Source organism: Lygodium microphyllum, chromosome 7, assembly GCF_053477565.2.
Source record: "Lygodium microphyllum isolate KBCC chromosome 7, Lygodium_microphyllum_v1.1.10, whole genome shotgun sequence".
Classification (NCBI taxonomy): Eukaryota; Viridiplantae; Streptophyta; class Polypodiopsida; order Schizaeales; family Lygodiaceae; genus Lygodium; species Lygodium microphyllum.
In genome coordinates, this window is record NC_141141.1 from 164,474,173 (window position 1) to 164,497,533 (window position 23,361).

Below are 23,361 nucleotides of genomic sequence, written 5' to 3' on the forward strand. Positions count from 1 at the left end.
ATGTGAATTAAAAGAGAGAACTAAATGAAATATGACTAATTGGATCAAGAACTTAAGGAGTTCTAATACCACTTATCAAGGAGAGGACTAGAGAAAGAGAAAGAGGAGAGAGAAGACTACAAAAGAGAGAGAAGAAGAGTGTAGAAAGAGAGAGAGAGAGAGAGAGAGAGAGAGAGAGAGAGAGAGAGAGAGTAGAAAAGAAGAGAGAAAGACAAAAAGAGAGAAAGGGTATCCATGAAAGCTGAGAAAGAGAGAAGATGAAGGAGAGTTGTATTATGTCAAAACTGCATACAAAATGATTAGTACCTTCACCTTTTATATCTGTCCCTATACACCTTATTTTCCATCTCTTACAAGTTAGATCAAACTAGAAGGGACGTCTCAAACTTACCTTGGTAGTGCTAACAAGGAGAAATCAAAGTGTGAACATAGATAAGGGAAGGCGTAGGCCCAAGATTTGCTAGAGTGTGAGTAGACAACCAAAAAGCTCATTGCACAAAACCCCCTAAGGTAGAGAGATAGAGAGAGAGAAAGAATAATATAGTGCATTAGTTTAAGAAAAAGACATTATTGTTGTGTGTGCGTGTGTGTGTGTGTGTGTGTGTGTTGAGGACTGCAATGGCCATGTGGTAAAGCATGAGATTGCATGCTCTACCATGTGGCCACCAGAGTCCATCACACTCTACACACAATTAGCTCCACACACAATTAACTCCACACACTACCTATTTATTCAATGTTAATATATGCTATTTATGAAATATATTCCATGAACCTAATGCAAAGTCATTGCCATGATGTTCATAAGATCCCATGCAGCTTAGAACAATAATTAACATGCATTTATATTTCTTTTATCTCACTTAATGATATACATAAATGCTTTGAAACATATGGTACAATGCTCACTAGAAGTGAAAGCATTGTAACCTTCTAAAAGAGTTGATCAGACTCTAATCTTGAAGTGAGTGCTATGTTTGATTCTCTCTCTTTTTTTTTCATAAAATGTAATTGTATTAATTACGAAAAAAATACAAGATTACTGGATTACAAGATACATGATGACACAAAGCCATCATGTGAAGAGGTTTTCTCTTTCTCTCTCTCTCTCTCTCTTTTTTCTGATTACAAGATACACGAGGGCCATTTGATTCTCTCTCTCTCTCTCTCTCTCTCTCTCTCTATGTCTCTCTCTCTCTCTCTCTCAAGCTTCTACTTAGTAAAATTTAAAATTTCAAGATATGTAAATTTGCATAACACTTTCTTTCTCTTAAAATACTATAGTGTAAGGTCTTACATTTTCATTTTAGGAGAAAAAGTCCACACTCAAATAAAATATTTTTGAGCCTACATGACAAGTTAAAATCCATTTGAAACTTCAAAGTAGCACTTTCACGATATGTTTTTAACAAACATAACAAGTTTTTCAAGGTTGATTGTATAATATAAATACCATTATTGGTTGTAAATGTGAAGTATAAATACAATTTAAAAATAAGAAAGATAAAAAATGCTTAATAATAACAATTGTACTTACATTTAAAGAGGTAGATTATTATTAAGGTTTAATGTTAGGGGCTGATTATCAAATAGATTAATTAAGTTTTTTAAACATAATACTAGCATTGATGTATGAGTTTGTGTTTTGTTAGTAAGGTTTAATGTTGAATGTTTAGTGTCATATTTGTTATGATATGTCATTATCATGGATATATTTTTGGCAATTCTTTAGTTTTGGACATTTTTTAAACAAAGTAATTGATGAAATAATTTTATATTCATTGTAGGGAATCCATAGATGGACTACACAATGCATTTCAAAGGATACAAGTTTATTTTAACAATGTGAATGATGAAAATTGTGTTGTTTTCATTTTTTGCGCTTATTGTTGCAATGTTATGTTGTAAACAATGTTATGTTTCCCTTTGGTTTTCTAAATGTTGGATTGGTTCAGTGTGTGTTGCACTAACACAAACACACACACACACTCTCTCTCCCCCACCCCCAATACAAAATGGAGTAATCTATTATGATTAGTAGATTGAGTTTTTTTAATGTTCTTTGTTCTAAGATCAGTATAAGGATATGGAGGTATAGCGACGGTGGTTTCCGATACAAAATAGTGGCATTGCTAATAGCGACGGTGGTTTCCGATACAAAATAGTGGCATTGCTAATAGCGATGGTACTCAGACAAAAAAAAGCGGGCCGAAATCCGAGTGCGTTATTTTGCGTGCATACACGAAAGAGACCGCGAAAGGGAGAGCAAACATCTTGCATTTGAGAGGGAGAGGGAGAAAAAGAGAGAAAGAGGGAGAAGGAAAGCTTCTCATTGCCTCCGCCACCATTCGGAAGAAGAGGAGGAAGTGTACGAAGGGCGAAGAGGAGCTGCAGAACCCTTCTTCGAGCCTTTACCGTGACTGCATTGTTCCTTCTTGCTTTGTTTTTGTGTTTTCTCTTTGTCTTTTACTTGTTTTTGTTGAAATTCATGAGTATTGAGAGAGGGAGAGAAAATTAGAGAGAAAGAGAGGGAGAGGGAGGGGGAGAGGAAATGACAGAGGGAGGGAGAGGAAGAGGGAGAGAGAGAGGGAGAGGGAGGGAGAGGAAGAGAGGGAAACATTAAACATAATAGGGGAAGAGAGAAAGAGAGGGAGAGGGAGAGGGAGAGGGAGGGAGAAGAAATGAGAGAGGGAGAGGGAGAGGGAGAGAGAGAAAAGAGAGGGAAACATTAAACATAATAGGGAAAGATAGAAAGAGAGGGAAAGGGAGAGGGAGAGAGAGGAAATGAGAGAGGGAGAGGAAGAGAGAAAAGGAAATGAGAGAGGGAGAGGAAGAGAGAAAAAACATTAAACATAATAAGGAAAGAGAGAAAGAGAGGGAGAAAGAGAGAGAGAGAGGGTGAGGGAGGGAGAGGATGAGAGAAAAGAAAATGAGAGAGGGAGAGGAGAGAGAAAAAACGTTAAACATAATAGGGAAAGAGAGAAAGAGAGGGAGGAAAGAGAGGGAAACATTAAACATAATAGGGAAAGAGAGAAAGAGAGGGAGAGAGGGAGGGAGGGAGAGGAATGAAAAAACATTAAACATAATATGGAAAGAGAGAAAGAAAGGGAGAGGGAGAGGAAATGAGAGAGGGAGAGGAAGAGAGAAAAGGAAATGAGAGAGAGAGAGGAGAGAGAAAAAACATTAAACATAATAGGAAAAGAGAGAAAGAGGAGAGGGTGAGGGAGGGAGAGGAAGAGAGAAAAGGAAAGAAAGAACGAGAGAGAGAGAGAGAGAGAGGGAGAAAACATTAAACATAATAGGGAAAGAGAGAAAGAGAGGGAGAGGGAGAGGGAGGGAGAGAGTGAAGGAGGGCGAGGTTGTTGTTTTGTAACGTGTCCACATGTTTGCTCGTAGGACACGTCTTAGCAGCCCATCAGAAAGAGGGTTTAGAAAGCTCCGCCCTGCACTCCCATGGAATATTACGGGGTTTGTGATCTAGGTCTTCCCGAGTCTGCCATGTAGTAGCGGAAGTATTCCGGCCATTCCCACTTAGGACCAACCTGAATCAGGGTTTTCCTAGTGGTCAAACTCCTAGAATGACAGTTAGCGTCGAGAACCCCAAGCGAACTACTTTACACAGAAACGTTAGGGACGAAGCGGATTCATGTTGCACTTGGTTCAAGGAGAATGGAAAACGAGAGGGATGCAAAGCTCGACCTCTCTGCCCATAAGGCATAGTCCCATTCCGTTTTCCTAAAACAGCATAAATCGGGATTCCAGTAACCTGAACTCTAGGTCAGTGTTGCCTGCTATTCATTTCCTTCAAGAATAGTTCCTTGCTGTCCATTTCGCTTGAAAAAGTTCTCGTCCAACTGGGACCATCCATTCGTAGGACGGACCCATGGCCACATCCACTGCACTTTCCTCAGGGTTGTTTTAGTTGTCTAATTACCTACCACATTTAGTTGGACACGCAAAAACAACTTTCTTAATTAACCAATTAGCCACCAGTTCCTTCACGTAATCTTAGCACTTGACATAGAAAAACATTTCCAAACAAGTTCCTTTACATCAATTGATCTTATTTATCTTTGGAAAACATCCATATAACCCATAATTCGCCCGAAGGCAATCCATAATCTGCCCGAAGGCAATCCAACAATCAACAGGGATTACTAATCCAAGATTCCGCCCATAGACTAGTATGCGAGCCTCGAGATCCAATCCCAAGTCGCGTTGGCCTCTTGTGCAGGGCTCGGAAGGCAAGGGATTTACGGCCAGAGCCCCCTGGCACCCAAGCATCCTCCTGCTCCAAGTAGCGCCCAACGGAGAGACCTCTCGCGGCGGGTTTGGTCCATGTTCCCAGCACAACTAATAACCCCCTTGATTAGGGTCAGGCAGATAGTCGGGGTTAACTGAAACTGCCTCTCCCTTCAAGCCTTCAACCTGAAGCATTAATTATCTTTCCATCTTTAGTTTCTTGAGCAAACAATGCAAACAGTGCTCCTAAATATTTACAAACACAATCAATCCAGTAGTCGTTTTATTTGGCCAATTGCTAAGGAGTGAATCCTTCTCCCCAAATGCATCTAGCATTCAATCCGGAATCAATTGCAACTTGGCAAGATCCCCAAGGGTTTGTTGTTTGTATACCCTTGTATCCTTGGGTTAGGGTTATATCCTGTTAACCCAAATTAACCAACACCTTAGTGTTTCTTAAATTAAGACAGTAAATCCTGGCGACCATGTCACTCTAACTTGATTGATCCTTGCTTGTTAGGCAAAACATAAGCTTCTTGGCAAATCAGACCAAGAAAGGTGATGTAGTAGGATGACTACTCATTCTCTTGAAAGTTAGACTTACGCTAGAACCTGCCAACCTCATTCCAAGGAATGGAAAATCTATCTTGTGATTAAACCACAAGGCCATGTGACATTGCAACTTGTTGCACAAGTATGGCACCTAATTCCTGGGATCATTTCGCCCATTGAAAGACATTTCCTGGTCAAGGAGTTTGGTTCACACAAGATGCAGGGTTTAGGGTGTCTTCTTACCCAACCCAACCCCATTCCTAGGGTTTCCAACTCAATCCGAGTTTTAGCAATAGGCCAATCGGTCCTTAAGGTAGAAACCCTAGATCGATGTTTGCATGGGCGTCCAATTAATCCCAAATATTCAGTGAATGTGGGTAGAACCTTTGGGTTTGAGGGTCTTGACTTGGTATTCCAAGTGCAATATTAGACAGCATTTCCAACATGCCAAGCCCTAGCTAGTACTTGAGGTGTTTATCATATCGACTAGTTATGCCTATACAAAACCCTAACTATTATAATAGTACAAGTGATTTGGGTAAATTGATCTACTTGTCTTGCGACAAGGACGATCCTTTCCTAGAGATGCTAAACTTGTTCTAAAGGTGTAAATAGTTGCAACATGTGATTCATTACTTTTAGGCAACTATAAGGATTGCAATAACCCTTCTCTTTCCTTGATAAAGTCGGAATGAACGATAATTTGGAGAATAACTTACATAGGACCAACTAGGATTTATGTTAAGGAATTATGCCTACAACTTTTTGTCCAAGCAATTGAATTTCATGCTTTGATAAGCCATGCAACCTTTCCTAAATGCAACTCTTGATGAAATGAATTTTCCGTATGACGAATATATAGCATGCAACCCTTAGATACAACTTCGTTAATGAAGTCCATGCAAGAATAAGACTAGTGTTGACTTAATCCATTTCCAAGCATCTTTTGCATGCAACTTGCAAGTCCGTGGTTTCAATCCCATGCTATGCAATTTTTTGGACAACAACTAATAGATGATAATGATTTTTCCTCATGCGCATCACAACAAGGAAGTTATTGCCTAAAAGCAACATACGCTTTATTCTTTCCATGGCCAATCCAAAATGCACTTAACAATGCGTTTAGGCTTGTCACTTTGAAATGCACGACAAGGCAACATGCTACTAAGCTTGTAAAATGGATAGGTAATTTGCATTCATAACATTGGAAATGAAAATAACCCAATTTCATGTCATGCATTAATTCTAGTAAATCCTTCAAGTAGGCAAATTTCCCAAATGCATTTTAACTAGGCTAGGTGAATTAGAAACATGCATAAGTGCTTCCTTTCCATGAAAGTTATCGTGCTTAATGCATTTCTTTTACGTGGAATTAAATGCATAAAAACTGGGCTTGAGGGCTCATGGGGATATCCACGTGTATGTTCGGGGAAGAGACCTCCGTGCGTATGCCTTGCACCTTCTGTTTTGGGGCCGTTTATGCAGCGTACTTTTGTTGCAGCGGCTTCCCTCGAGTTATACGCACGTCTCGAAGACTTACGGTCTGCGAATTTTCTCTTCTGCACGGGATCAGGCCCTTGGAAGCTTGGATCTTGAACCCCGGGAATGAGATGTATGCACAAGGCCTAAGGAGTCTGGGATTTTTTCCCTCGGGGACAATTTGTGTGCACAAGGCTTAAGGCCTTGCCTTTAGAAGCTTCCAAGAAGCTTCTAGGAAGCTTTTGCTTCCCAGGATCACGTGGAAGAAAGGAGGCCAATGATTGGAAGGAGATTTTGATGACGAAGGGGGAGGGGTAGTGATCGATGGCAATGGTGGCAGGGAGTATGGTAGTGGCACGACAGACTGGGCGTGGTAGGGTGGTGATTTTCACGGCGGCAGCAGCAACGTTGTAAGAAAGCAATCAACCATGGAATGAAAGCTAACTGAAATTGAAAATTAACTAAGCAACAACAAAGAATTAACAAGTCTATTGCACCAAGACATCCTCATCATGTATTAATGGTTGGGAATTCAAGAATACATGACGGCCATGGCTGAGTGCTTCATAGGCTAAGAAGAAGCTAACTCCAAGAAGATGGTAAAGCCAAGATTATTGAATGATCAAAAGATGTCATGCCTTTGGCCTCTAGTCCCTTTTGTTCTAACCCTCTTTCCAAACTTAAGGGCTATTCACACATGTACACGTAGGCTAGGGCTGAATTTACAAAGGCTGGAATTAATCCAAGGTGCAAATATTACTGTTGTATTTTTCCTTCATGACAAACCATCCCGTCCTGAAGATGGTTTTGTCCTCAAAACCAAGAAGTAATGGACTAAATCCAAGTCAAGGATGATAGTAATCATGCCCATTCATCTTCCAAGTGATAAGAAAGCACTGTCCATGAAAAGAAGACCTTTTTGCATGCCAAACTGTGATAAAAATGGCTACTGCTGTCCAAACAGGGCTGATTCACTAAAACTGCCATAACTTTTGATATATTGGTCCAAATGAGACGTATGAGGTGTAGAAACGAAGTATACACTCCCAAGCATCACCCCATAACATCAAAATCAAATTTTGATGAAGTCAGGATAGTTTTATTGTCTGCAGAAATTTCATACAGCAAGTTGTCTCTGCACAGTCACTGCATACTGCATCATATATCATCTTGTAATAACCAAGGAAAGTTACTGACATAAGTGGATGGTTGCCAAGAAGACTCTTCAATGGGCAAATTCTTCCACTTAATAAGATACTCAATGAGAGTACGATTTCTGAGAACTTTCTCTCTCTTTCCAATAATGCTTTCAGGTTCATATATGATCAGTCCTGCCTCATCCAATGGTGGTAACTCTTCCAATACTTGTACATCGGGCCCAACATACTTCTTCAGCTGTGAAATATGGAATACATCATGTATTCTAGTGGAAGATGGTAGCTGAAGTTTATAAGCAAGCTCTCCAATTTTGTCCAAAATCAAGTATGGCCCATAAAACCTATGAGCAAGCTTGTTGTTCCCACCCTTTAATGAAGCATAATGCGTCTTGGGCACTTTGAGAAATACCCAATCTCCAACCTTGAAGTCTAAATGTCTTCTTTTCTCATCAGCATAGACCTTCATTACGTCTTGTGCTTTCCTTATGCTGTCCTTGCATTGCCTCATGAGCAACTCCATTCTGTCCAACTCTTCCTTTGCTTGTGGGTTGATGTCTTCATGGAATAAAACTGATGGAAGTTGGACTTTATACCCATAAAGAGCTTCAAACGGAGACATCCCAATGCTCATGTGATGCGTGTTATTATAGCAAAATTCAGCAAGGTGGATCCAACGATCCCATGAAGCTTGTGTGTCATGACAATAATGCCTAAGGTACACTTCCACCCAATGATTGACTCTCTCTGTTTGCCCATCAGTCTGAGGGTGATAGGCCGTGCTAGGAGTGAGGAAAGTACCCATAGAGGAGAATAGACTTTTCCAGAAGTTGCCCATAAACTTTGAATCACGGTCTGATACTATTCTCATAGGCATACCATGTAGTTTGAACACACCTTCCATAAATTGCTCGGCGACTTGCCTTGCTGAATATTGGACTTTAGTTGGGATAAAGTGGGCTGATTTGGTCAATCTATCAACTACCACATAGATACTGTTCCATCCATGACTGGTAGTAGGCAATCCCGTTATGAAATCCATGGAAATATCTGTCCATTTGCTCGTAGGTATGGGTAAAGGCTGAAGTAAGCCGGCTGGTAATAGAGTGGAATCCTTATTTTGCTGACACTCCAAGCACTGAGATACATGCTCTTTAACATCTTTCCATAGACCTTTCCAATAGAAGCTTTGATGAACTCTATCAAACGTCTTGAAAAGGCCCAAGTGACCAGCCATTGGCGATGAATGTATCTCTTGAAGCACCTTCAGCTTGAATTTACTGCTGGGAATCAAGTACACTTTACCCTTAAACCATAAGAGGCCATTATGCACTTTAAAATTAGGAAATTCAGCATCACACCCTTGCTGTAATTTCTGTAAAATATGGGCAGCATGCTCATCAAGCACATATTCCTCTTGAATGTCTTCAATCCAATCCTTATAGATGGTAGACACAGTAGATAGACTGCATGCCCACATTCTTGATAACGCATCAGCCACCACATTATCCTTGCCAGCCATGTATGATATTTCAAAATCATATGATTGCAAAGTGGCCAACCATCTCTTTTGCTTGGGAGAAAGATTGGGCTGTGAGAGAAAATATCTCAAGACCCTATGATCGCTTTTGACTTTGAAGTGTGTCCCATAGAGGTAGTGGTGCCATTTCTTGATTGCATGTAAGATAGCAAGCATCTCCTGCTCATAAACATGCATCCCTCTCTCTTTGTCATCAAATTTTCTGCTCTCAAATGCAATGACACCATGCTCCTGTACCAAAACTGCCCCCAAACCTCTACCACTGGCATCTGCATAAATGTAAAAGTCTTGGAGAAGTCAGGGCAAACTAGTATGGGTGCTAAAACAAGCAATTGCTTCAGCTCATTAAAGCTCTTGTCAGCGATCTCATCCCAGAAGAAGGCCTCCTTTTTCAGCCGATCGGTAAGAGGAGCTGCAACATGAGCATAGTTCTTCATAAACCGTCGGTAAAAGGATGACAAACCAAGGAAACCTCTTAATGAAGTGGCATTGGTTGGCGTAGGCCATTCTTTGACGCACTGAACCTTCTTAGGATCCACTTTGATTCCATCTTCTCCCACTATATGACCCAAGTACTTAACTTCCTTTGTGATAAAAGAGCATTTAGTGGCCTTGGTAAACATTTTGTGTATCCTCAATATGTCAAAGACCTCTTTTACATGCTGCACATGGTCTTCTTTATTCTTGCTATAGATCAAAATGTCATAAAGAATACCAAAACTGTTTTAAAGAGCAATGGCTGAAGTATCTTATTCATGAGAGACTGGAATGTGGCTGGAGCATTTGATAACCCAAAAGGCATATGTGAAAAATGCGGGATCTAGAGCATGGCAAAGGCGGAAGCTATGGAGGATGGATAATGAAGATACTACTCATGTTGACATTGACAAAGAAGACAACTGTTACACAGGTGAATTAGGTTTCAAGATTGAGACTTGAACTCATAAACACAATCTTGTGTAGGACTGACAATGACACAGAGACTTGACAGAAAGAGACAAGTACTATTGCATTATCATCATATGAAAGTGGTAGTCAAGTACATCATTATATAGGATTGCTTGGTAGCACACTACATCACTGTGCCTATGGGATGTGTCTCTCTTCCTAGAATGAACTGCACCTTCCTAGCCTAGTTGTTCCATACAAAGGGGCATACATAGGGTGTGATTGGCAGATTCTCAACACCCCTCCTCAATCACAACCTGAAAGTACAAAGTGTGTAGAGGCTTTAGCGAGAGCAACACCTGCAAAGTGTGGGCATACCACAAACATGGCAAAACACGAGAGGCTGTCGCAGAAAAGGCTAAGTGTGGGTACCATAAACATGGTGGACATCCAGAGGCTGTAACAGGGGCCTCACAAAGTGTACAGAGGCTGTAGTACAAGGCTACATGAGGAGTTTTTTTCAAGCTTATGAAAGGAACATTAAGGCAGGTACAATGCTTTTAAAACAGAAAATGAGAGACAAGGACCGATAGGCCCTTGTGGTCTTTTTCAGCATATGATTTCTCTTTGTCAGCATGGAAGATCTTCTTGTCTTTCAACTTTGGTTCTTCAGCTTTGAATGATGTGATCATTTGGTCTTCATGGCTGATCTTCTTCTTGTCCTTCTTCTCTTCTTCATTGTCTGTTTGGTCTGCTTCTTCTTTGTCTTTGCTTGCAGCTTTAATCTTCATGTCCATGTCCCCCTCAAGCAAAGGTATCATCTTTGAGGTAGTGGAAATGTCTTCAAAATTTTCTGATGGATTCATTGATTGAACTTTGATGTGCACAGCTCCATGTCTTTCTGCAAGTAAGATAGCCACGTCTTGCATGCAATGTAAATGGGCACCAAGAGTAATGTTACTCTTTATAACAGGTAACCTCCCAAGAGACTTCATGCTTGGCAATTCCATGATGGAATCAGCTTAAAATTTCTAAAACTTTCTAGCACAGAGTTGAAATCTTAATGTGTCAGAAGACACAACCAATGGCAGTGTGAAAACACACTATGTAGTATCAAAAGATACTATGGTTGAACTTGATGATGATTCTTGATGCTTTGATTTTGTTGATGCTTATCTTCTTGAATCTTTTTCTTGTTGGGAACTTCAGTAACACAGTGGATCAGAGTGACAGAGGCTTGGGTTGAGTGTCAGGAGAGAGAAAATGAAGAATTTTTTAGTTTGAGAGATTTTTGGCTATGGTGGATTTTAGGGTTTCATGATAGGGGCCTGGTTTTTCTAACATTGCAGGAGCTATGGTGGATCATTTTTAAATTTTTTTTAATGGAAATGTAGCTTATGTGATGCTCCACCAAAGCTCTAATCTCCTCGTCCAGATCGTGGCCCGTACTGCACGCGTAGAGAAGAATACCGTGAACAGGCGCAGTTTATACAGATTTCCGCGATTTCGTCAATGTTGGAGCAAAGGGTGACCAATGTCATGGTTGTTGGTGCTGGGATGAAGCCTCCTGATGTGAGGAATGATTCCTTAGAAGGAAGCAAGAGGAGATATGCTTTGTGTTGGGAGATCCAGGGACTCCAATGAAGGTATGTCCTGCAAGTCACATATTTGGGCTATGGCAGTGATTGACAATTTAAGAAATGCTGAGCTATGGAGTGGCCAATGACAAGCTCTTAAGTGATAGAAAGAAGCCTTGGGAGTCAAGGAACAAATGTCTAGAAGAGAGCAGGTTCAGATATGACCTACGGAGAGAGATCCAGGAGCTTCAAGTTGACAGGGTGCTGCTGGCTATGGCTGCCATGGAAGCTTCAGTGAGAGTAGAGGTAAGAAATGGAACCATGAGTTGAACTTGAGCTGACCTGAGGTTAAGAGGGACTGAGAGAGCAGATAAGGGAGTTATGCCATGCCCGACTGGGCTCTGATACCATGTGAAAAGTGCGGGATCTAGAGCATGGGAAAGGCGGAAGCTATGGAGGATGGAAAATGAAGATACTACTCATGTTGACATTGACAAAGAAGACAACTGTTACACAAGTGAATTAGGTTTCAAGATTGAGACTTGAACTCATAAACACAATCTTGTGTAGGACTGACAATGACACAGAGACTTGACAGAAAGAGACAAGTACTATTGCATTATCATCATATGAAAGTGATAGTCAAGTACATCATTATATAGGATTGCTTGGTAGCACACTACATCACTGTGCCTATGGGATCTGTCTCTCTTCCTAGAATGAACTGCACCTTCCTAGCCTAGTTGTTCCATACAAAGGGGCATACATAGGGTGTGATTGGCAGATTCTCAACAGCATAACCATAAACTGGTAAAGACCCCTCTCCGTCCTGAAGGCTGTTTTAAATTCATCCCCTTCCTTCATGCGTATTTGATGATATCCCGATCTCAAGTCAATTTTGGAGAACACCTTGGCATCCTTCAATTCATCTAAGAGATCATCTATTCTAGGTATTGGATACCTATTCTTGATAGTGACCTTGTTGAGATCACGGTAATCAATGCACATTCAAAAGGAGCCATCTTTCTTCTTCACAAGAAGGACTGGAGAAGCAAAAGGTGATTGGCTTGCCTTAATGAGACCCATTTCCAAAAGCTCTTTGACTTGACGTTCTACCTCTTCTCTTTCCACTTTGGAGAGGCGATATGGTGGTTTGTTGATGGGCTTTGTATTGGGCAGCAAGTCGATGGGATGATCCACTTCTCTTTTGGGAGGAAGAGAGGTAGGTGGCTGAAAAATATCATCATATTCTTTCAGCAATTTACAAAGACATGGGTCCATATTGTTGGTAGGAGAAGAGGGCTGATCCTCTTCAATCTTGGAAAGAAGAATGGTGAACATACATGCCTTTGCATTTATCTCTTTCTTAACCTTCTTGGGGCTGATCATCTCCATTCTTTTCTTTTCAACTCCATGTAGTGTTACTTGTTGTCCACACCATTTAAACTCCATTTCCATGTTGTTGAGATCCATGGTAAATCTGCCCAAAGATTTCAGCCAATTGTAGCCAAGTATTATATCAATGGGACCCATTTCTAATGCAATTAGGCTCACCGATGTAGTGCACAATGGGAAAAAGGTGATAGGTACATTTGGACAGCATTGATTGCTCTTCTCAAAATTTCCATTTGCCACTTGGATTTTGAGTGATGTAGGCATTTCATGCGTATTCAATTTCAGCCCATTGAGTGACTTAGCATTAATGAAGCTATGTGTACTTCCCGTATCAATGAGTATATGAGCGGTCCTTCCCTTGATTTGACCTTTAAGGCGTAGGGTATTATCCCCTCTTGAACCACTCCATGCATCACTTGATATGGCACATAGCGATGGATGTAAATCAGTCCATGAATCATCCAAATAATGACCGCCCGGGTCGAAAGGAAACCCATCCATTGGATCATAGAACTCATCATGGACATCCTCTTCATTTTCATGCACCTCTTCTTGAGTTGTTGTGACATCAAGCTGAGCCAAGCTTCCTTCAATAGATTCAACATCGGAATCATCCTGGATGATCATGCTAATTTTTATATTTTTGGCCTGCATTTGGACTTATGATCGGGTGACCATTTCTCTCCACATTTGAAGCATAGTCCTTTAGCATACATATCTTTGAGCTTGTCATTCGATACATGTTTGCCTTGAGTAGGGGCTGAAGTTTTGGCACTTATATCAGTCCTCTTTCCATCAAATCTATTTTCAGCATTAGGTCTGAAATTACTGCTTTGTTTTGACCCCAAAACAGTAGGAAAAGTGGGTATCTTACTGTAGGTATTGCTGAAAGTATTTGATGGCTTCCCAATATGCTAAAAATCAGTTTTAGCATGCCCATAATGGCCTGATGTCCTTGGGAACTGCGTAGGCTGAAAAGAATGCCCTATTTTTGGCTGAAAACCCTTGTATTTCTGCCCATAACGTTCAGCCAATTGAATGGCAGCTTGTAGGGATGTAGGATTCATGGCTCCAACTTCGGAAGAAAGAGTAGGTTCCAAACCAAATATATATTTATTCAACTTGGCACTATCGGAGACCCCATGAACATACATCGAAAGGTTCAAAAACTGATTTGAGTACTCTCTAACTGAGAGACCACATTGCTCAAGTGCATACCACTTCTTCTCTAACCGCTCTTTTTCAATAGGGGAAACAAAGACTTCAATCATAGCATTTTTCAATGGATCCCAAGACAAGAAGTCATGTCCCATCCTCGCCATATATCTCCACCAAGTGTGAGCATAGCCTTCTAGATGAAGGGCTGCAAATTTTACTTTGGCATTCTCGGGCCTTGGGTAAAGGGAAAAATACATCTCTAACTTGTCAAACCACTCCTCCAACTCCGTGGGTGAAGGGTTCTCTCCCTTGAAGTTTGAGATAACTATTTTCTCCTTGTACTCTCTCTCGTATTGAGGAGGTTTTCCTTTATGGTGCTGCTGCCCACTATGGTGTTGTGGCCCAAAAGAATTGCCAAAAGATCCTTGCCTAGGATATTCATTATTTCCATGCCCTTGTGCATAAGGAGTTTGCTGTCCATAATGCATACCATGACTTTGTGGCTGGAAATAATGTCCTTGAGGCTGAAATTATGTGTTGCTCACATTGGGAGGTTGTCCATGGTACCCTTGAGGTTGTCCATGCATAGGTGAGTTGAAAGGTGGTTGCTGCCCATTATTTTGCTGATTCCAACCATGATTTGACATGGGACTTGGCCTATTGGGCTGCACTTGAGTAGAGAAATTATGTTGTGGCTGTCCACAAGCATTTGGGACTGAATTCACATGTCCATGTGGCTGCCCATAAGAGTTTGGGGCTGAATTAACATGCCCTTGCTCATAGCCACCAACATTTGCTTGAGGGTAAAATTGCTTGTAGAAAGAGTTGCACCCATGGATGTCTTCATCATGCTTTGAGTTTGTTTGCACTCTCTCTTGAGGATCTTGCCCATGTGGCTGAAAGTGACCCTTTTGTTGATGGAATTGTGGCTGAAGTGAAGTGGGCTGAACAAAATCCTTAGCTTTAGATGACTCTCCAACTTCAAATTGACCTACCACCTTAGGAGTAGGTGGTTTAGGTGGTTCTTCAGCCATATGAGGATGTGGGACATTAAGACCAGCTATAGGCAACATTTTCTCACCAAGAAGTACTACAAGCTTGTCAATACCCAACCTCATACCATCGAAGCCTGATTTCATATCCTTTATGTCATTTGACAATTGTTGAAAACTGTTTGAATTCATTGAGATATGGGACATCTCTATGGGTTGATTGGTAGGGGAGTGGGTGGAACTTGCATCGACCTCTTCGTTCTCATAGTGCATTCGGTAAATGGCATCTTGAGAAGTGTCATGTTCACCCCTTTCCTGTAGATATTCCCTCAATTCTTCATTGATAGTATCCAAAACAGGGTCTCTCTTCTTATTCCTAGCAATGGGTTGATTTCTGTCCTGCATTTCCTGCAGTAGAAAAACTTGATTATCTTCACTTGTAGAGTTCCAAATTATGAGATCTTTGGCTCTGTTCGAAGCTTGAAGAGTCCTCTATCCAACGAGCTATCAAATGCAGAAAATGGATGAGTACAGAAATTTCTATAAGGGATTTTCTGTTGCTGTCTGAAAATTCCTGCAGGCAGTGAATACCTTGTTCTAGTCAATTAATGACTTGTACCATCAATACCAAGCATGTACCAACTTCATAAACCTGTAGGAGAGTCTCATACATCTGCCCATACTGAAAAATGACCTCTGTAATCAGTAAAATGGCTGTCTAACTCAATGTAGACTGCAATCTTTAATGAGGGTATGCATACATACTCTGTCCCAAACTTTAATGCTGAACCATAGTGTCTTTACCATAGGATGCATACATTTTACTGTAGCCATATGTCTTCATGCATTGATACTTTCCATGAGTACCATACATTTGCCAATACATCCATGAGTACCATACATTTGCCAATATCTCAAGAACTCACTGCCCATAAACTCATGCTGTAGGCTGATTTCAAGTGCCTTTGAGATTTGTACCTGCACCTAAACTTGAAAATGCGTGGGATCCGAGACCCGAGGGGTTTGCAAAGTTCCCTCTCGAGCCGGGTTGCGCTCCCCTTCAGAGTCCTTGTCGGTAGGGGAGGGTCACCTCTCTTTTGTCCTACCAACTCGCCCGGCATCCACTTTTCCTCGTGGGCATGTACATGGCAAGTGAATTCTAGCTCTAAAAATCAGTATGATATGCATGGAATAGGAAGGAAATACAATTGCCTTTCATTTGCCCTTTCATGATATGCAAGATTGGAATTGAAAAGGCTGAAATGTAAATGAGAAATGGAGAGGTATTTACCTCAGCAGTGACTCACTGCTTACAAAGCTTTTCTCACTTACCAATTGGGTAATGATTTTCTTATGATCAAGAGGCAAAATAGGCAATCAATTTCATGTCAGGGTTAGGCAATAAAGATTGAGTAATGAAGCTCAAGAAATTACTGATTTCAGTGAATGAAAGTAGATGGGTAATGCTCATTCATTATGGAAGAGTTTGAGACATTTAGAGATGGCCATTTCAGTAAATTGAAGAGGTTTAGTAAAGACAATGACTGACATAACCTATAGGCTTCATGTAATGCATTAGGCTATGAATGAAAGCTTCATTAATCCTCTTATTTCTCTTCAACAATTGGAAATGAGATCAGCAATTGGATGTAAAGAGAAATTAAGAGTGATTAGAGTACCTCATTTGATTGATTGGAGAAGAGCATTGTTGATGGAATGACCTTCAATCCATAATGCTTGACATAGGTGAGTTGAGCTTGATAATCCTTCTAAAATCAGTCCAAGAGATCTTCAATTTTCAAGAATAATCCCTTCCTTGATAAGCTTCAGCTTCATTAATCCCATGAAAGCTCCATGACTTCATGAATGCTCCAAATGAGGGTTGATGAAGACCGATTACCTTCTCTACTTGAATTAGGTTGCAATAGGTAATAGAGAGGGCTTCAATGTGTCCAAGAGATCTCGAAATTTGAGAGGGAATGCCAAAATTTAATGGCATAAAAGCTTCATGCTCTCCGACAAGGATGTGGAGGAGGTGCTGGTTGCGAGGCCGGATCATCCACAGATCGCACCAGGATGTCCATCACAAATGGCATCCGTCGCACCTCGAAGGACATCATGGACGATTTCCAGACCCTTTGCGAGAAGATGATGTCTCAGTATAAGGACACCATCGCAAGACGGTATTTCACAGTCACAGGCAAAGAGACCGACGATGCCACCATTGAGCGCATGATCGACACCGGTGAGAACGAGACCTTCTTGCAGAAGGCCATCCAGGAGCAAGGGGAGGGGCAAATCATTGAGACGATCAAGGAGATCCAAGAGAGGCACGAGACCGTGAAGGAGATTGAGAAGAATCTGATGGATCTGCATCAGATCTTCCTGGACATGGCGGCCCTGGTCGAGGCGCAAGGTGAGCAACTGAACAATATCGAGGCCGCGGTGCAGAACGCCTCATCCTTCATCGACAGAGACAACAAGAAACTCGAGGAGCGTGGCTAGCTTGGCAGGAAATAACAGCAGATGCACGACATGCAGTCCACTGTCACATGTACAATCGAAAGAGGCTCTTGCATCAGCATCCAAAGCCAGAAGGCTTTCCTTTATGAGGCGAGCTTCTATGAAGGCAGATACTCTGGTCTCAAGGAGCAGGCACAGCAGAAGAAGCAGAACATTGAGTCGGTGAAGAAATGGAGGAAGATGAGACAGGACAGGGATTTTGCTCTCTCTTCACCAAAATACTTCCAGCCACCATAGTTGTGTAAACTCCCAAGAAAGCTACCATTAATGCTTCTGCATGCAGTCCTTGTGGTCCAGAGATGCTTTGGAAACTCCCCTACTGCTCCCCGTACTTGTGTACCTGTGACTCAAAATTCCATGTAACTAGAAAGTTGTAACTAGGTAAAAATGAGGGACTAACTGGGACCAAGAACCTAGGCTCTGATACCAATGTAAGAAAGCAATCAACCATGGAATGAAAGCTAATTGAAATTGAAAATTAACTAAGCAACAACAAAGAATTAACAAGTCTATTGCACCAAGACATCCTCATCATGTATTAATGGTTGGAAATTCAAGAATACATGACGGCCATGGCTGAGTGCTTCATAGGCTAAGAAGAAGCTAACTCCAAGAAGATGGTAAAGCCAAGATTATTGAATGATCAAAAGATGTCTTGCCTTTGGCCTCTAGTCCCTTTTGTTCTAACCCTCTTTCCAAACTTAAGGGCTGTTCACAGATGTACACATAGGCTAGGGCTGAATTTACAAAGGCTGGAATTAATCCAAGGTGCAAATATTAATGTTGTATTTTTCCTTCATGACAAACGTCATGTTCCTCCCCTTTGATCGTTAGTGCAGCAGCCTCCTCTCTCTGTTCGTCTGATCCTCCCTTCCCTTTATCCACAGGGGGGGGGGGGGTCATATAGCCTTAGGGGGGAAAGAGAAGCTCCACCATGTGGAGGCTTCATGCCTTATCCCTTCTCCCCATGCTCTCCACCACACTCACTCCTTCTCACACTCCCGACACACTCCCTCTCCTCCTGCCATGCATCGGCTGGGGGAAGGGATAATTAGAAAACAAAATTTGCCCAAATTCTCACTATTTTCAATTTCCCCTTTTTCCCATAAGGGTGTTCTCACGCAGCTTTGTGGTTTTGAACCCCAACCTTGATTGCACCTTGCAGATGGGGGTTTTTATCGCGCACGCAGAGTAACCACTTGGCCACCGTCATTACTCGACACGGGAGATGGTTTTGCATAGTTTTTTTTTCGCGGCGTGTGGTGATCAAAGCTCCTTAATATTTTGAGTGAAAATATTACATTCTCTCCCCCTTGGAGGAATCGAGATGTCCTCATCTCGAGAAGAACTGGGGACATTGTTGCTTGAGAGTACTTTCATCCATCCAAGTGGCATCCTCCTTGGGAGCATATCCACCACAACCATAATGGTGTTGTATCCTCCGTGAACTTGGGGTAGGCCAACAACAAAGTCCATACTGATGAATTCCCATTTCATTTGTGGAATGTCAAGTGGTTGCAACCTTCCTGGCATTTTGACATGTTCGGCCTTAATACATTAACAAGACAAACACTCAATGACATATTTGAGAACGTCACCTTTAAGCCTCTCCCAATAGTAGCTCTTCTTGACTGCATTGAGGGTCTTGGAATAGCCAGGATGTCCTGAGAAAGGAGAGTCATGAGCTTCCAAAAGTATCTTCTGCTTGAGTGACTGGCTTGCCAGTATACATAATCTCCTTCTATAGTAGACAAGTCCACTATTGATAGAGAATTCTTGATACTTAGCTAGTAGCTTCGGGTCTTAATCCTTGATAGGGATCTCCCTTAGCATCTTCTAGCAGGTTGGATCATGGCATGCTTATTCTCTAGCTAGCTCAAGTATTGGATTTTTTGGCATGGATACCTTTGTGGCTAGAGATCTAGGATCCTACAAGATTAGAGAATTTAGAAATGCCTTGTGACTGAGTGCATCGGCAACTACATTCTCCTTTCCAGGCCGGTATTTGATTTCAAAATCATACTCCTCCAACAATTCAATTTATCGATGTTACCTCATGTTGAGCTCATTCTGGGTAAAGATCCATTTGAAACTTTTATGATCTGTCACTAGGGTAAACTTGTTACCTAGCAAGTAGTGTCTCCAAAGCTTGAGAGCATGGATGACAGCTAACAACTCTAGATCATGGGTAGCATAATTCTTCTCATGGCTCTTTAGTTTCCTTGAAGAGTATGCTACAGGGTGACCTTCTTGCAAAAGCACACATCCTAAGGCAAGTGTGCTAGCATCAATTACTACTTCGAACTCCTTACTGAGGTCCGGAAGTTTCAGGATAGGTGCTCATACCAAACTTTGCTTTAGTTTATCAAAGCTAGATTGTTCAGTAGGTGACCATACAATTAATGTTTGCTTCTTCAGTAGATCCATCAGAGGTACTGCAATCAAAGCATAGTTTTTGATAAAGATCCTATACCATCCTGTCAATCCAAGAAAACTGCTTATTTCCTTGACATTTGTTGGTATTGGCCATTCCAGGACATCTCTGCGGTCCACTGAGATTCCTTCTGCTGACACAATGAATCCCAGATATTCAATCTGATGTTTGAAGAATGCACACTTCTTCATCTTGGCATAAAGCTTGTGTGCCCTCATTGTCTCAAGGACAATGCAAAGTAGGGTGTTCATGATCTCCTTCCTATTTGGAGTAGACTAAGGTATCATCCGTAGAAGAAGAGTACGAAGTCATCAAGATATGGGCTAAAGATATCTTGTATTAACTTGTTGAAGGTGGCAGGTGCATTCATCAGCCCGAATGACATGACCTTGAATTTGACCGAAGTCGAATTCCACATTACATCACTTTACTTCTTTTACATAGTCAAGACAATCATTAATAAAAAGAAGTCTTATTTCATTCATATGGGCATAGTCCTTTCGGAGTACAATATTTCTTGGGGAAACGAAACAAGATGATACATTAATTCGAGGAGAATAAGATGTTGTTGCATTTAGCTACAAGAACTGTGTAATCGTATAGATTAGGATCATGGATTTTCAGGAATCAATAAGTCATTGGAAGATTAGGGTATCTTTTCCTTTGATATCCGTTCTTTTCATGACATCCCAACACCTTGATCCTGTCGGCAGGGATTACTCGAGTCACTTCCTCATACACATACTTATTCTGCTTAACCCTTCGACCTCCGACATGTAGGGTCGCGTTTGTGTGAGCTTCAACAAAGATGAATAGCTTCACAATCTTTAAGTCCTCCATCCACTTGATTCTCTTCAAGTTGGTTTGAAGATATGGAAGTCAGTGGGTAGCTATGTAATAGATCCCTGAAACACCCATCCATCTCCGTTCCATGTACAAGGGTAATGGATTGTAGATGCGGTCTAGGATATTCATCATATCGAGCCTTTGTCGATAATCTGAAGCACGCATCGCGGTCATAAACATGACCTGGAACACCAAGAATTTGTTCCATGCTTCATAACTTTGCAAGCCAGCATTGACAACTAGGTAAGGAAATGTTCTTAATAGCAACATTTGCTTTACTTCACCTTATTAAGTTTCCGTTGGTTCGCTTTGATACCAACTGTAATGTGCCCACCTGTTTGCTCGTAGGACACGTCTAAGCAGCTCATTGGAAAGAGGGTCTAGAAAGCTCCGCCATACACTCCCATGGAATGTTACGGGTTTGCAATCTAGGTCTTCCCGATTCTACCATGTAGCGGAAGCATTCCGGCCGTTCCCACTTAGGACCGATCTGAATCAGGGTTTTCCTACTGGTCAAACTCTTAGAACGACGGCTAGCGTCGGAACCCCAGGCAAACTACCTTACGTAAAAACGTCGGGAACGAAGCGGATTCATGCTGCACTTGGTTCAAGGAGAATGGAAAACGAGAGGGATGCAAAGATCGACCTCTTTGCCCATAAGGCATAGTCCCATTCCATTCCCCTAAAACAACATAAATCGGGATTCCAGTAACCTGAACTCTAGGTCACCATTGTCTGATGTTCATTTCCTTCGAGAATAGTTCCTTGCTATCCATTTCACTTGAGAAAAGTTCCCGGCCAATCGGGACCACCCATCTGTAGGACGGACGCATGGCCACATCCACCGCACTTTCCTCACGGTTGTTTTAGTTGTCCAATTACCTACCACATTTAGTTGGACACGCGAAAACAACTTCCTTAATTAACCAATTAGCCATCGGTTCCTTCACGTAATCTTAGCACTTGACATAGAAAAACATTTCCAAACAAGTTCCTTTACATCAATTGATCTTATTTATCTTTGGAAAACATCCATATAACCCATAATCCGCCCGAAGGCAATCCATAATCCGCCCGAAGGCAATCCAACAATCCACAGGGATTACTAATCCGAGATTCCGCCCGTAGACTAGTATGCAGGCCTCGAGATCCAATCTTGAGTCGTGTTGGCCTCTTGTGCAAGGCCCGAAAGGCAATGAATTTATGGCCAGAGCCCCCCCTAGCACCCAAGCATCCTCTTGCTCCAAGTAGCGCCCAACGGAGAGACTTCTCGTGGCGGGTTTGGTCCACGTTTCCGGCACAGCTAACAACCCCCTTGGTTAGGGCCAGGCAGACAGTCGGGGGTAACTGAAGCTGCCTTTCCCTTCAGGCCTTCAACCTAAAGCATTAATTATCTTTCCATCTTTAGTTCCTTGAGCAAAAAATGCAAACAATGCTCCTAAATTGTTACAAACACAATCAATCCAATGGTCGTTTTATTTGGCCAACTGCTAAGGAGTGAATCCTTCTCTCCGAATGCATCCAGCATTCGATCCGGGATTAATTGCAACTTGGCAAGATCCCCAAGGGTTTGTTGTTTTTGTACCCTTGTATCCTTGGGTTAGGGTTATATCATGTTAACCCAAATTAACAAACACCTTAGTGTTTCTTAAATTAAGATAGTAAATCCTGGCAACCATGTCGCTCTAACTTGATTGATCCTTGCTTGTTAGGCAAAACATAAGCTTCTTGGAAAATCAACCCAAGAAAGGTGATGTAGCAGGATGACTACCCATCCTCTTGCAAGTTAGACTTGCGCTAGAACCTGCCAACCTCATTCCAAGGAATGGCAAATCTATCTTGTGATTAAACCGCAAGGCCATCCGACGTTGCAACTTGTTGCATAAGTGTCGCACCTAATTCCTGGGATCATTTCACCCATTGAACGGCGTTTCCTGGTCAAGGAGTTTGGTTCAGACAAGATGCAAGGTTTAGAGTGTCTTCTTACCCAACCCAACCCTATTTGTACTAGGTTGACGACATTCGGTCCTAAGGTTTCCAACTCAATCCGAGTTTTAGCAGTAGGCTGATCGTTTCTTAAGGTAGAAACCCTAGATTGATGTTTGCGTGGGCATCCAATTAATCCCAAACATTCAATGAATGTGGGTAGGACCTTTGGGTTTGATGGTCTCGACTTGGCATTCCAAGTGCGATATTAGACAACATTTCCAACATGCCAAGCCCTAGCTAGTACTTGAGGTGTTTATCGTATCGACTCGTTATGCCTATACGAAACCCTAACGGTTATAATATTACAAGTGATTTGGGTAAATTGATATACTTGTCTTGCGACAAGGACGATCCTTTCCTAGAGATGCTAAACTTGTTCTAAAGGTGTAAATAGTTGCAACATGCGATTAATTACTTTTAGGCAACTATAAGGATTGTGTTGAGATGACAAGCTCAACACATGCAGACATTGATGATGGACCATCTGGTTAGATGGGTCCACACGTCTACACTTAGCACGTCGGTGGTCATTATGACCCTCACATGGCCACTGACTCATTACTTATTATATTCACATTGTCACACCTATTTA

At 41.6% G+C, this 23,361-nt stretch overlaps 1 protein-coding gene across 1 annotated transcript; it reads left to right on the forward strand.

The window, feature by feature from the left end:
• Nucleotides 1-11,495: 11,495 nt before the first annotated feature.
• LOC148034207 (syntaxin-125-like) lies at nucleotides 11,496-17,482 on the forward strand. Its single transcript, XM_087681023.1, has 2 exons — nucleotides 11,496-11,501; nucleotides 16,982-17,482. The coding sequence occupies exons 1-2, from the start codon at nucleotides 11,496-11,498 to the stop codon at nucleotides 17,480-17,482; spliced, it is 507 nt and encodes a 168-aa protein (XP_087537149.1).
• Nucleotides 17,483-23,361: the final 5,879 nt, after the last annotated feature.